A 12,928-nucleotide genomic window follows, 5' to 3' on the forward strand; every position below is an offset into this window, starting at 1 on the left:
CGTAGAAGTTGCAAATATTAAATTAAATTGGGATCTCAGGGCTTCCAGACACTTGGACTACACTAGAGAATCTGTCTGGAATCATCTGAAAAGTATATTTCTGTAGTTTTTTTTCCCCCCATTTTTTAAAACAAGTCCCCTTCTACTTCAGTTGTTTAGGAGAATGTTGCAATGCTTATTTCGCTGCAAAGCTCCAGAAATGTTTAGTGCGTTTCAAAACTTCACCCAACTTTCCATCTGCACTGGGATGAGTACATAATGACTATAATGACTTTTGGGTCGACTGTTCCTTTAAAATCTCGGGAGATTTAAATACACGAATCAGTGGCATTCGACGGGGGGAAACTGTGTCATTGCTGAGTGGACCAGTTCAGGTAAACGGGCAATAATAAGTGCTCCACAACAGTGTCCGGAAGCTCCTGGCTCGCTGCCCGAGAGCAGAGGCGTCGTGTTATGAGGCCCAGGGAGGAAGGAAGCCAGACCAGAATCGATGGTTCTAGATGGGAGACACCTTCTCCTGGTGGTGAAAAACAACCTCTGCCCCGCCCCGGGCCGAGAGAAATGCAGCCGACAGATGTGCAGGAACTGCCCCGCGCACCCAACCACCCACCCACCCACACACACACACACACACACACACACACACACACTTCTGAATGCATCCTGCAAAGCTGCTCAGAGACATGGATGAAAATGCCTGCGCAGGACATCCGTCAATAATAAAGCGAGCAGGAGACAAGGGAGGAGAAATGGAGATGGGGGGGGGGTGATGGAGGTGATGTGAATTAACTAAAAAACAAGCGGAAAGTTACCTCATCCGCGGGTTCACAGAGAAACGGGCGCAGGACAGTTAATAGAGGAGCCGCAGAAGGTGAACTATGAACCGAGTTTCCTTCACATCAAAGTATTTTACAGAACGAGGAGGACAGTTGACTCAGGGTAGATAAGAGCCTCTTGCACAGTAAAATCTTCGATTGCAGGAGGATGCAAGTGGCCTTTGGTTGACGGTAAAGATGGAATACAGCCTCCAATTCAGCATTTGAACTGATTCAAATGATTTGATTTTGAGCTGCAGCAAAAAAAAAACCCAAAAAACTTCTTGGTAGTGTGTTTGCTTTCTGATACATCGCAGTGTGTATGCGGCTGGGATGCATCTATAAAATGCAGCGTCTGATCCTGTTCATCCTCAATTCAAAGAACGTAGAAAAACGGTCCCTGGGAAGACGGCTGAGTCGCTGCAGCAACGAGGAACGTTTACAAAGACCTCTCATACCAAATGCAGTAACTGCTAAGCTCATCACCATCACACAAACTGGAACCACGTTGATTATTGTTGTCAATGCTGCGCATGTTGTGTTGTTTTTTTTTTTTTATCGCATGTACTGAGTGAGTTTTTAACTTAGCGGTGAATCCATTTGTGGAAAATAAAGCTTCTACTTCCACCTGTAGCAGCAAATATTTAAGTATTTTTATGCAAATTTCCCTGATGACACTAAAATTAAAGATTTATTTATTTTGAGGAGCACATTTTTCTGTTTTTTAGCTGTCCTACTTTTTTGCGTGTTAAAAAATGGCGACCAAACCTGCATATCTTTTGCAGGTAAGTCCATGCGAATGTGTCAAAACGTGAAATATGAAATCCGACACCATGACCATGTTTGGATATAGATCCTTTGAAAATGTCAATCGGAAGTAAAGTGTTTGCTCGGGGTGTAGAGCTCGTGTGCGTGTCCTTGTGCTTTTATTTGTTTGGATGGAGGTCGGATCAATTGTGTGCTTTGTAGGAGAGAGAAAAAAAAAAAAAACCATAAAGGAAAACAACGATTAAGAAAACAGAGAGGGAGATGTGGGTCTCGGCTACTTCCAGGCATTGTGAGAGGAACGGATGAGGGGAGGGGGCGGTTGAGGAAAAGTGAGAACATTACTAAACAGGTTCACCAATGGCCGGAAGCCATTGAGTCCATCCCGTTGGCAGAGCTTGGCAACGCTCACGGTGACTTCCTGCTTCATACCCCGTCTGTCAGTGCCCGTCAGCCACCCAGCGACCCCATTCTTGATAAAGACGCAGAGCTGGTTCCACTGAGCGTCCGATTAAAGACTCCGACGAACCTTCTGTCATTCTCGCGCAAGGAACAAACACAGTTTTTATGAATTTTCACGAGCGAATAAAATTGTCAGCGTCAGTTCAAACCGAACAAAAGCGGGGATTCCCCCCTTGTTATGTGGTTTCCTGGTTGCCTGGACAGAACTACATTGTTTGCCTGATAATGTATGGGCCGGAGCCATGCTTTGACTTCAGATCCCCAAGTCGGTGCCAAAGCGTTGATGGCTCGTGCAACAATAACAGATCTGCTCAAACTGCCTTTTCCTGCGACTGCCGAGCTCTCTGGACATATATGGGCAAACGAGCTCAGAGCTACTGGAAGGAGGAGCAGGAGCAGGAGGAGGAGGAGGAGGAAGAGGGGATATCCCAGGGAGCAGCTTGGGTTTGTTTGTCCACTTATTGGCACAGTCGGACTGAGAAATAACAAAAAAAAAAAAAAAAAACAGATAATGAAGTTATGAAAGGCTGCCTTTGAAGAAATGCCTTGGGGAACGCAGCGGGACTCCAACACGGTGCTGGGTGGAGCTGGAGGAGGAGGAAGAAGAAGAAGAAGAAGAAGAACAGGAAAGAGGGTCTGGGGTGGTAACAAGGACAGGGACAGTTGACCCAAATCTCATGAACCACAAAACATGAAATGAGGAGCTTGACCTTCATATTCAGTGGTGGTAAACAACCGGGTTAAAAGAGAGAGAAAAAACATCCCAATTAAGAGCAAAATCTGTGTGAGCACGGGGAAGCTGTTGTGCCAAATGCTAAATTAAAATCCATAAAAGTTGTCAATCATCTCCATTTATTTGAGATGAACATCGTTTTTGTATTATATATAAGTTTTAATAGCATTTTCCCCCCAAATTTAAAATGGATACAGTTGAAAAAGTTTAATACGGCCGCACTTATTCACCTTTGTATGTTACTTCATCTGTATTTTCAAGTTTCAAGTTATTTCATTTCATTTAAGTGTATATGCGCAACTGCTCACGAGTTTGGGATCCCTTTGAAATGCTCTTATTTTTGAAAGAGAGGCAGATTTCTGAAAATTAAAATGACAGTAAACGGATCAGAAATACAGTCTAGACATCATTAATGCGGTACATCGTTACTTGGAACACGGAAACAGCTGATTTTTAATGGAGTAGGTAGGTGGAGTCGGCAGCCATCACTCCTGTTTTCCAACAGCACATTGTATTAGCAATGGTTAATTTATCATTACAAAGCCCCTGTGGTGTTATATAACTGAAAACTGTTGTGTCGATTATAGAGGCGATAAAATTGGATTTTCCATCTGCAGCATCAGTACGTGTGGGTTTGATTATAGTCTCAAACTTGCTAGAGAAGACAAATTTAATCTTTCTCAGATTACTTCAACAAATTGACTGCTAGAATGCCAAATGTGCTACAAGGCTGAAATCGCTGCAAACAGAGGATTCTTTGACAAAAGGTCAAAGGACGAAATTATCATTTTTTAGCAAATATGATTATTTCTAACCTTGTCAATGTCTTGAATATATTTCTATTCTTATGGTAGCTCATTTGATGAGTTAAAGTGTGAATTACATGACATTTTTGGAGTGAGAATACAGATGGTACAGCGATCAAAATGAAAAGCGCGTTCATGTAAGTAAATTACAGGGAAAAAGCATGTGAGAAAGCATGTTCCTATGTGTTTACTTTGACTTTTCATTCATCACATCTTGTATTTTTTATTTCAAAATATTTGTTTTGCTGTTTCTAAGGGTTTTTTTTTTTTCATTTTTTTATACCCTGATCTGGGAGATAATTATATTTCGCCTCGCTCCTATCTAGCTTTACTCGGCTTTAGTTTAATATTTGGGATGAGAAATATTTTCTAAACATCAAAGTTTGGAAGTTGGGATTTCCTAAACAACTGACATTCTGCCCCAAAAAGCTTAAAATGCACTTTTATTTTGACTATTAAGAGGATGTGATTTTCCTATGAAAACTTGCTAGGAAATGAATTTTCATTTCCAGACATACAGTAAGTCTGTGTGTGTGTGTGTGTGTCACAGACCCCCCACCTCTCACCACACACACACACACACACACACACACACACACACACACACACACACACACACACACACAGAGCAACCACGGCTACGTCACACATCGGGAATGCAGTGAGGAGCTGCTGCTGCTGCTGCTGCTAAAGGCCTCGGGATCCGTCACAAAGTAGGTTAACGACGCCAAATCTCAAAGAAAGTTACTGGGGGACAACTTTCACTGAGCTGTGAACGTTAACATGGAGGCGTAGGTCGTGTTTGTGGGGCTCTTTCCAGCCGGTAGGTGTCGGGGTGGGGGTATTTCATTGTTTCCTCCTCGGTTGTGTTGGAAGTTAGCCTGGAGGCAAGGCACGAGCTCTCCTCGAGTTCAAAACAGGCTAGCAAACAAGTAAACAAGCCTGTTATTAAAGTTAAGTATTGCTAATTATCCCTCATTACGGGCTGTTTTATCTCTTAAGTGGTATGTTTTACTCATGTGACGCACAAAGGACAAATTTGGACGAGCAGCTGTGCAGTTAAGTCTCTCTATTCATAGGTTTGGGGACGTTAATGTTGCCGTGCGGAACTAATGTCAGCGTCAAAGATACGAGGAAGTGTCGCTAATGTGCCTTCGGTTCACCGTGTCTGTGTTTGATTGACCGATTTTCACGTTATTCTTGTTTTGTAGATGAGACTGAAGCGAAGAGGAGAGTCACTGTAAAAGGTACTGTCAAAGGTAGGAAATCCTAACAAGGTTGCCTGTGTTCATCAGCGGTGTCTTTTGCGGAAAGTGTTTCTATCCCTTTATCCTTTCCCCCCGTTGCTGACTTACCGTTTAAACACGCTGTGTTTCTTTTATTTATATTGTTTGTTTGAGGTAGCACTGATGCTAAATTGAGCTGCATTGTGTCAAACATGTTAAGCTAGCCACATCCTCTTGCCTTCAAAGTAAAAGCCTGACGCTACCGTTAGTCTTTCAGGGGAACAAGAGCAGTGCGTTCAACCGAGAAAATAGGACAGGGATAAATACTTTAGCATGTTCTACTGGTTAGTTCAGCCATACAGCCTTAACGTGTAACCAGTTCTCTGTATGGCTGTAAAGCTTAACGTCGAGATGTTTTATTCTGAATTGTAAACACACCGGAAGTCGTTTTCGTGTATTCCCGTGTGCTTCACTCTAGTAACTGTCACCAACTTTGACATTCCCAGAGCTGCTACGCCTCCCCGCTGCGATCAGACAGAGCTCCAGTCCGGCTAATCATTGCACGCATGTCCGACTTCGTGTTTGAAATCGCGGAGAATCCAAACAATTGGATTTAAAAAACGAAGAGTGATGAAACCGGTGAGATTAACTTCCCCGGCCCTGCCATCCGCGGATTTGAGTGTGTGTGCTCATCCGGATTCAGACAGAAGGGGGCTTAAAATCAGGTCGATTGTGTGGAGGCGGTGGTCACACTTTTCCTCCACGTGGCCACTGTAGTATCAGTCAAATCCATCGCTCATACTTCTGTGTAACTAAAACAGCCACATAAATAGACATGATAAAAGAATAAAAGCCACAAAGAAACCCAAAGCCATGTCCTGGCATTGTGTTTTGCTGTATGTCTGCATCATCCTCTCATCCATCATCGTAATCCTCTTACCAACAAGGATTTATGACAGCCACACGACCCCATATACAATCAGTCTGAGTGGGCTATTAATTTCTCCACTCTTGACAAAACAGATTTGCTCTGGCCCGACCCTGTGCTTAAATCCATTCAGGCGTCGTGTTTCCAAAAAGGTTATAACAGTACACACTTAAGCTCGCTTCCTTCCTGTGCAGAGTCTGAAAAATTGCAATCCAGCTATTATTTTAAGAGCGATGTTTGTAAATGATTAATCCAAATTGAAACCCGGAGCCCTTTGCTTTTGCCTTGTTGTGTCATTTCTGACATTTTGTATGCATTTCTATGATTATTTTTTCCAATTTATGTCTTATTTTGGGTTAGTTTGAGAGTAATGGAGACTCACTTTTATTCAGATTGATCCCTAGTCTATTTCTATAAACAATTTAGAGCCACTCAAGTCACATCTATTCCTTTATGTTCTTGCTATACCATTGCAATTGTCAGTAATGCACCTCATCGCTGGTTGTCAACCACCACAAAAAGAAAAATCAATTGAGTGTAACTATACTGTAACTGTCATTGGACCTACACTTATTCTATTTGCCGAAAAGGAGAGAAAACACACAGCAAAGTTAGATATGCATATGACTTTCCATCATTTCATTTTTGTCAAATTTTCCGTAGATAACGTGATAATAACGTAATCCTGAATGCTGTAGACCACAATAATCGTGTAGTGGAAATGTGTTGTTGTGACTGCCCTACCCAGGGGGATACAATGGAGGAGGAAATCAGTAAGCAGCAAGAAGTGGGCGTTCCTTTGGTTTATTATCTTAAAGGTCTGACATCGGTGTCACATCATTGTTTTTTTTAATATATTTTTCCTTTAAAGATCTGTATCTAAATGAACGTCCTCAGTTGCAAGTCAGCACTTTGTCGGCTCAGCTGTGTGCTGCAGCAGTGTTGTTATTTATCCCGCTGAGAATACATAATATATTGTTATGAGCCAGGTGTTCACGTGTATACGGACACATATCATTACACAACATTTCCTGCCCTGTTTTTGTCCCCCCGCTGCATTTGGAAATCAATGACACCAGTGTGTAAACACCCAAAGACAATAACCATTGTGGCAGATAACCACAGATTTGCACCTGTTTGTGTATCTGTGTGCGAGTCTGTGTGCCGGAGAGATTTCTGCACGAGTGTTGGTGTCGGAGTGCACAAACACACACACACACGTTTCAGGGCAATGTGCGAGACTGCTGGAAATCCCCGAGCCACTCAGAATGGCTGCTCTCTTCCTGCTCCTCAACTAGAGGCCTATTGTCCGATATGTGTGTGTCCCTGTTGCCATAGGAAACAAAGTCTGAAGCATCCACTAGTTTCCATTGGTTACCCATTACATAAAATACAAACAACACACACACAGCTGTGCTCATGCAAATTATGGCTAAAAGCAACATTTCATAATGCAGTAATCCGCATACTGACTGATCTCATATCGGGGTGAAGTCGACAAAGTCGATATTGTGCGGCACTGATTTGCATTCAGGATGCAAAAAATAAAAAAAAACATGCCGGAGTCATGTATTTTCCTTTTCTCTTTTTGATCTCAGAAGCTTGCCATGTCTGGTCCCACCTGGCTTCCACCGAGAACGCTGGACAGCCCAGAGCGTGCCGTCCCCCAGATGTCCCACTCTGCCGGGTCAGCGATCTACCGAGCCCCAAACAAGAAGGGGATGTCCGACTTCCGGCCAAAATATGGCCCCTATGACCAGAACGGAGGAGGAGGAGGGGGAGGAGGGATGGCCAACAGATACATGGCTACTGGACCCACAGGTAAGAGGACACTGGCTGTCATTTAAAATTAAACTGCACCTTTTTAGATGTACTCAATAAATACACTGATGCATTATTTCACTTAGGTTATTGTGGTTCATTGTCAATACTTGAGGTTCCTTATTACTGGGTGCTTATTGATGAGCACTGAATATATGACAAAGACAATAAATGTAAATGACTTGTATGCTTTGTTTTATTGAAGAATCATAGAGATACAAGACTGCCTTGGAGATTTTGTTTTTGATATCTGTTCTCTCGACCCTAAAGGCGGGCCGGTGCATCACTCGTCTAGCGATCACTATTACTCGCCTCCCCGTGGTCCCAAAGAAGACCGCAACTGGAGCCCTCACATGGACAGCTACGAGCTGATGGTGGGTGCATCTTTTGACAATACGGCTTTGTGAGATCTAACACTGTCAAAGTGTTTAAAATCCTGGGACGTTTTGATTAAATGCAATATCGTCTCTCATGCTGCTCTGCTGATAGCACCGTGGTCCTGAAAAGCCGGCGAGCTATCACTCCAAAATCGACGCCGAAATTGACTCCCTCACCAGTATGCTTGCCGATCTGGACAGCCACCCACAGGACGCCAGCACACAAGTAAGACGGTGCTCTGCAATTAAACTAGACGGAACTACTTTTCTTGAGAAACTACAAGTTGACTTGAACATTTGCCAGTCAGTCCTTAATTTGATGAACTTTCTAACTCTCCTCAGCTGTACGACAATGTGCCTTACAACAAATACCTCTCAGGGGATCATTACAAACCTGCACACCAGAGCCCAGCCTCTCCTCAGGGCCGGCCATCCATGGGCTACCCCCCTCATCCCCAGAGCCAATACCACCCCGTGCCCCCTTACCCCAGTGAGCACCAGTCACCTCAGTGCTCCACCTCCCACCAGCAGGACTACTACCCCTCCTCCAACCCTAAGCCCTACCCTCAGCCCGTCCCGGCCTCTTACACCACGGCGTCGACTCCCACCGGGCCCAGGTTCAGCGTCCAGGTCAAGACGGCACAGCCTGTCACCTACTCTCAGACGGGGCGACAGGCGGAGCAGGCGCACACCCCGCCCCCCCCTCGCCAGCACATGTCGCGCCCCCCTCCCCAGCCTCAGACGAATCCGCAGGGCTGGTACCCTCCGCATCAAGCTCAGGAGATGCACTCTGAGATGGGGTACAAGGGGAGCGGCTCCGGATCCGGAGGGAGAGTTAACCAGGTCCAACTGTCCAAGAGAGGGATGGAGAATAACCAAACTGGGTCGGGAGCTGCACAAAGTCCTGCTTATCAGTCCAGCAAGGTGGGGACACATACATCTGTACATTGATTAAGAAATAAACAAGACCTTGCCCCTAAATATCATAAATATGAAACTAACTGGTTATGAAAGGGATCAGTTCTGGTCATTTCCATTTAGGTGTGTGATTCCTGTGTCTCCTTTTTCCCTCCAGCAGGGGATAGCAGCGTCCCGGCCCGAGGAAGAGTTGGAGCGACTCACCAAGAAGCTGGTGTACGACATGAACCACCCCCCTTCCGAGGACTATTTTGGTACGGCCGCCTCTCTCACCGCATTAACGACTTGTGACGCCGCCGCATAAAAACCCTGCAGCCCGGCATTTAAAGGCAAACAAACCGAGATTATGCAACATTTCCACTTTTGCAGGTCGCTGTGCCCGGTGTGGCGACAACGTGGTGGGTGACGGCAGTGGCTGCATCGCCATGGAGCAGGTGTTCCACGTGGAGTGTTTCACGTGCATCACCTGCCACGCCCGCCTCCGAGGGCAGCCGTTCTACGCCCTCGACAAGAAGAGTTACTGCGAGAGCTGTTACATTGTACGTACGTGACAGACATCTCAGTTTTCCCCGTTACAAGTTTGGATGCTGTGTATGCTATAACTTCTTATGCTTTCTCGTCAGAGTACGTTAGAGCGCTGTTCAAAGTGCTCCAAGCCAATCCTGGACCGCATCTTGCGGGCCATGGGGAAGGCCTACCACCCCCGCTGTTTCACGTGTGTGGTGTGTAACTGCTGCTTGGACGGGGTTCCCTTCACCGTGGACGCAACCTCGCAGATACACTGCATAGATGACTTTCACAGGTGTGAATGCCATGCTCAGGATTATTACATGGTTGTTTATTCCTTTTTCCTTATTCCTGTAACCTTCTGCCCACTAACTGTAACTCCTGGTGCTTTGGTCTCCCCGACAGGAAGTACGCGCCTCGCTGTTCAGTGTGCGGCGAGCCCATCATGCCCGATCAGGGCCAGGAGGAGACCGTCAGGATAGTCGCTCTGGACCGCAGCTTCCACGTCAACTGTTACGTCTGTGAGGTGAGTCAGCTGTCCTGCTGTTGAACTGTTGACAGGATTATACAACACTAAATACTAGAAACAACAGCGACCTGTGATATGTTTGAGACTGTTAACTGAGTGCTGGTGTTATTTGATGGCGCCACACGTTCAGTTGTACTCGAGTATTAAATGTCTTAATGTTTAGAGCTTGCATAGTTTATTAATCATCATTACTGCACTTAACTATTGACTTTCTAACTGAATTATGACCTGAATTGCTGTATATTTGTAGCACTTTAAGTTGTTTAGTTTGTGTTGACTAAATTATGAAATACGTAACTTGCCTGAAAAATGTAGGATGGAATTGCTCTAAATAATCACATTAATTGTAATACAAATTAAAGTTGTTTCAAGTGCCACAGATCTGCTGCATCTATGGCATTTCTGCATGAACTGACTGAAGCACCTCTGTCCGTCAGGAATGCGGTCTCCTGCTGTCCTCCGAAGGCGAGGGTCGGGGCTGTTACCCGCTGGACGGCCACATCTTGTGCAAGGGCTGCAGCGCTCGCCGCATCCAGGACCTCTCGGCCAAAATCTCCACCGACTGCTGACAGATCCGTCGCGACTGTGCCACTTTTTTTTCCTTTTTTTTTAAAAGTCCCCCCCTCGCGCTCTTGCAAATCCATGAACAGTTACACATTACACGATAGCACAGACAAGAAACATTACAGCTTTGTGCAGAGTTACTTTTTCCTTTTTTCCCCCCACTTGCTTGGTCTGAGTTCTCATTAGCTTTGCTATGGGTCCCTCTGGTGGTATCAGGCAGCAATTTCATTTTTATGTTACTTTGACGTAGCGACCGCCTCCTTCCATTCAGAAGTCCTACTACATTTTCTTCCTTTATTTGGTACACACGTTTAGCTCAGTGATCAACAGTGGCCTGACCTGCAGGCAGCTTGGGCTCCACTCACCATTCATTCACACCGGTACTGCTGAACTGTTAGCTTGCACATTATTATTATTATCACTGTCAAAGACGATGAAAGTATGGAAGGATATCACAGATTTTGACCTGAAAAGTGGGTGTTTTTTTTCCACAGAAGTGAAATGATAATGAGGATGACGGCTTGTTTAAATCCGTCTAAATGCTGGGACCTGTACATTTGTAAAACACTACACATCAAAGTGCAGAACTGCCTCAAATCAAGCATATTAAAAGCACATAATGAAACAACTGTGACTGTACATAACGGGGCTGGTTTGGTTCGACAATGAAACTGTTGCCAACTGTTTTTGGGAAAGCATGTAGCCTTTAGTGCGGTGAATCTTTGCAGAGTAGTAGCCTCCCTAGCGAGAGAAATGTAGACGACAGGAATGTGTAGTTAGCTTTACAACACCAGACGTTATTATTTTTTTTCTCGTTCTTTCCTTTAGCTTTTTATTAAAATGCTAGTACAATATTTGCTAGAACAATTCTCTCGTCTGTACGTCGCTCGAACATCCGCGTTCTTTAAGCTCATAACAGGATTTTTTTTTTTTTTTTTTTTTGCCGTTACATAATCATCCAAAATAACGTTTTTGAATGTCTACGGGGAAAAACTAGAATCTTGCTTTCCTTTTTGTTTAACATGTGTTGTTGGTCGATACTTGACTGTTACATTGAAGGCGATGGTGCAATGAAGTCAAATGCTTTCTTCTGTCAAAGGAAAACAGGGTGTTGGTTACTAATGCAGCTTAAAAACATCCTATTGTGTGACGCTTGAGCCCCATGTGAAGTGTTTGTACACGTGCCATATTGGGAGTAAGGACACTAAAGTGATAATCAGTTGAAATAGTAAACAAATTCTTCCACACAGTTTATTCTTTATGTTAATGAAATAAAAGTGGAATTTAATGTGATTTTCACCATTTTAAAAAAACAAAACAAAAAAAAACTGATTTCGCAGTACAACTCTTCACTTGATTTTTGCACTCTCGTGGGCCAAGTTGTCATTATATCTGAGATTTTGGAGCAACAGTATTTGTTATATTTGTGTTTAACCTCTTGTCTTTCCGTCCTGCCTTTTTTTTTGTAAATGTGTAAGTTAAAGGGCTAGAAATTTGAAAGCCTTACCTCAAGGATGTCACTCAGTTTCATAATAATCCTTTTTTTTTTTTTTTTTTTGGAAACTGGGTTTGTCTGTGAATTCTGCTTTTTGTTGTGACAGAACTTGATCATGCTTAAACGGTTCATCTCTTGTTAATTTATCATGGTGTGTGTGTGTGTGTGTGTATATACTGTGTTAGCGTTAATCTGCTTTTTATCAACATAACCATTTCATTCATGCGCAGATGTGTCATTTTTTAAAATCCTGACTCATTTCACTTCTCTTGTGTCATACTTTTTCGATCGAATCATTTTGTTTCAGTTACTCAGTCATCTCACTCATTTATCCTCCTAACCGTGCTCAGTTTGAAATGCTGTGAAATTAAGCTTGTAGATCAAAGCCTGTGGTACTGCGGCAGACTTCTGTCTGCCGTCTGAGAAAAAGGCCATTTCATCACAAATGAACAAGTTGTTCGAGTAGAAATGGCAGTTTTGTTACGCTAATGGAGCATGTGAATACATGAATGGATTTTCTCCAAATACAGGTTGTAGTAACACAATTATTAAAATGTCAACGAGCCCAAACAAGTGTCTTTGTCAATTTATACACAAACATTGCATGTTCAGAACTTAAAGGGGCACTCCGTGTATTTTACACATCAGGTTCAGATTTCTTGACCATTAAGCTCGCTGTCATGGCCAAGAAAAGACACCTTTAAAGCTAACAGGCTAACATCGATGTTAGCTTCTCTGACAGGCTAATGTCAGTGTTAGCTTCTCCAACAAGGCTAAGAATCAATGATAGCTTATAAGGGAATCATCTCTATTAGCTTCCCCAACAAGTTAGCATCAAAGTTAACTTTTCGAATGTGCTAACATTATACCCTGACAACATCATAGTGATGTCATCAGGAGCATTTCAGCTTGGGTTAAAAGGCTATTCATATTCAGCAAAAGTCTGTGTTAGGTTTAAAAGACTTTTGCGTCCATGGAGCAG

The 12,928-nt window shown here is 43.7% G+C and overlaps 1 protein-coding gene across 9 annotated transcripts; it reads left to right on the forward strand.

Moving 5' to 3' along the window:
* The first annotated feature begins 4,184 nt into the window (after positions 1-4,184).
* trip6 (thyroid hormone receptor interactor 6) lies at positions 4,185-12,209 on the forward strand. Of its 9 annotated transcripts, none has more exons than XM_037111627.1 (11): positions 4,185-4,294; positions 4,793-4,840; positions 7,334-7,556; positions 7,827-7,930; positions 8,046-8,159; positions 8,276-8,857; positions 9,009-9,105; positions 9,221-9,390; positions 9,475-9,653; positions 9,764-9,884; positions 10,325-12,209. In XM_037111627.1, exons 3-11 carry the CDS (start codon positions 7,343-7,345, stop codon positions 10,454-10,456), a joined length of 1,713 nt encoding a protein of 570 aa, XP_036967522.1. In that variant the 5' UTR covers positions 4,185-4,294; positions 4,793-4,840; positions 7,334-7,342; the 3' UTR covers positions 10,457-12,209. The 9 variants fall into 9 exon arrangements, with proteins under 9 accessions (XP_036967522.1, XP_036967530.1, XP_036967526.1 ...); XM_037111635.1 differs by having other exon boundaries at positions 9,012-9,105; XM_037111631.1 differs by having other exon boundaries at positions 4,192-4,294; positions 4,793-4,828.
* Positions 12,210-12,928: the final 719 nt, after the last annotated feature.

This window comes from Acanthopagrus latus, chromosome 10 (assembly GCF_904848185.1).
Source record: "Acanthopagrus latus isolate v.2019 chromosome 10, fAcaLat1.1, whole genome shotgun sequence".
NCBI lineage: Eukaryota > Metazoa > Chordata > Actinopteri > Spariformes > Sparidae > Acanthopagrus > Acanthopagrus latus.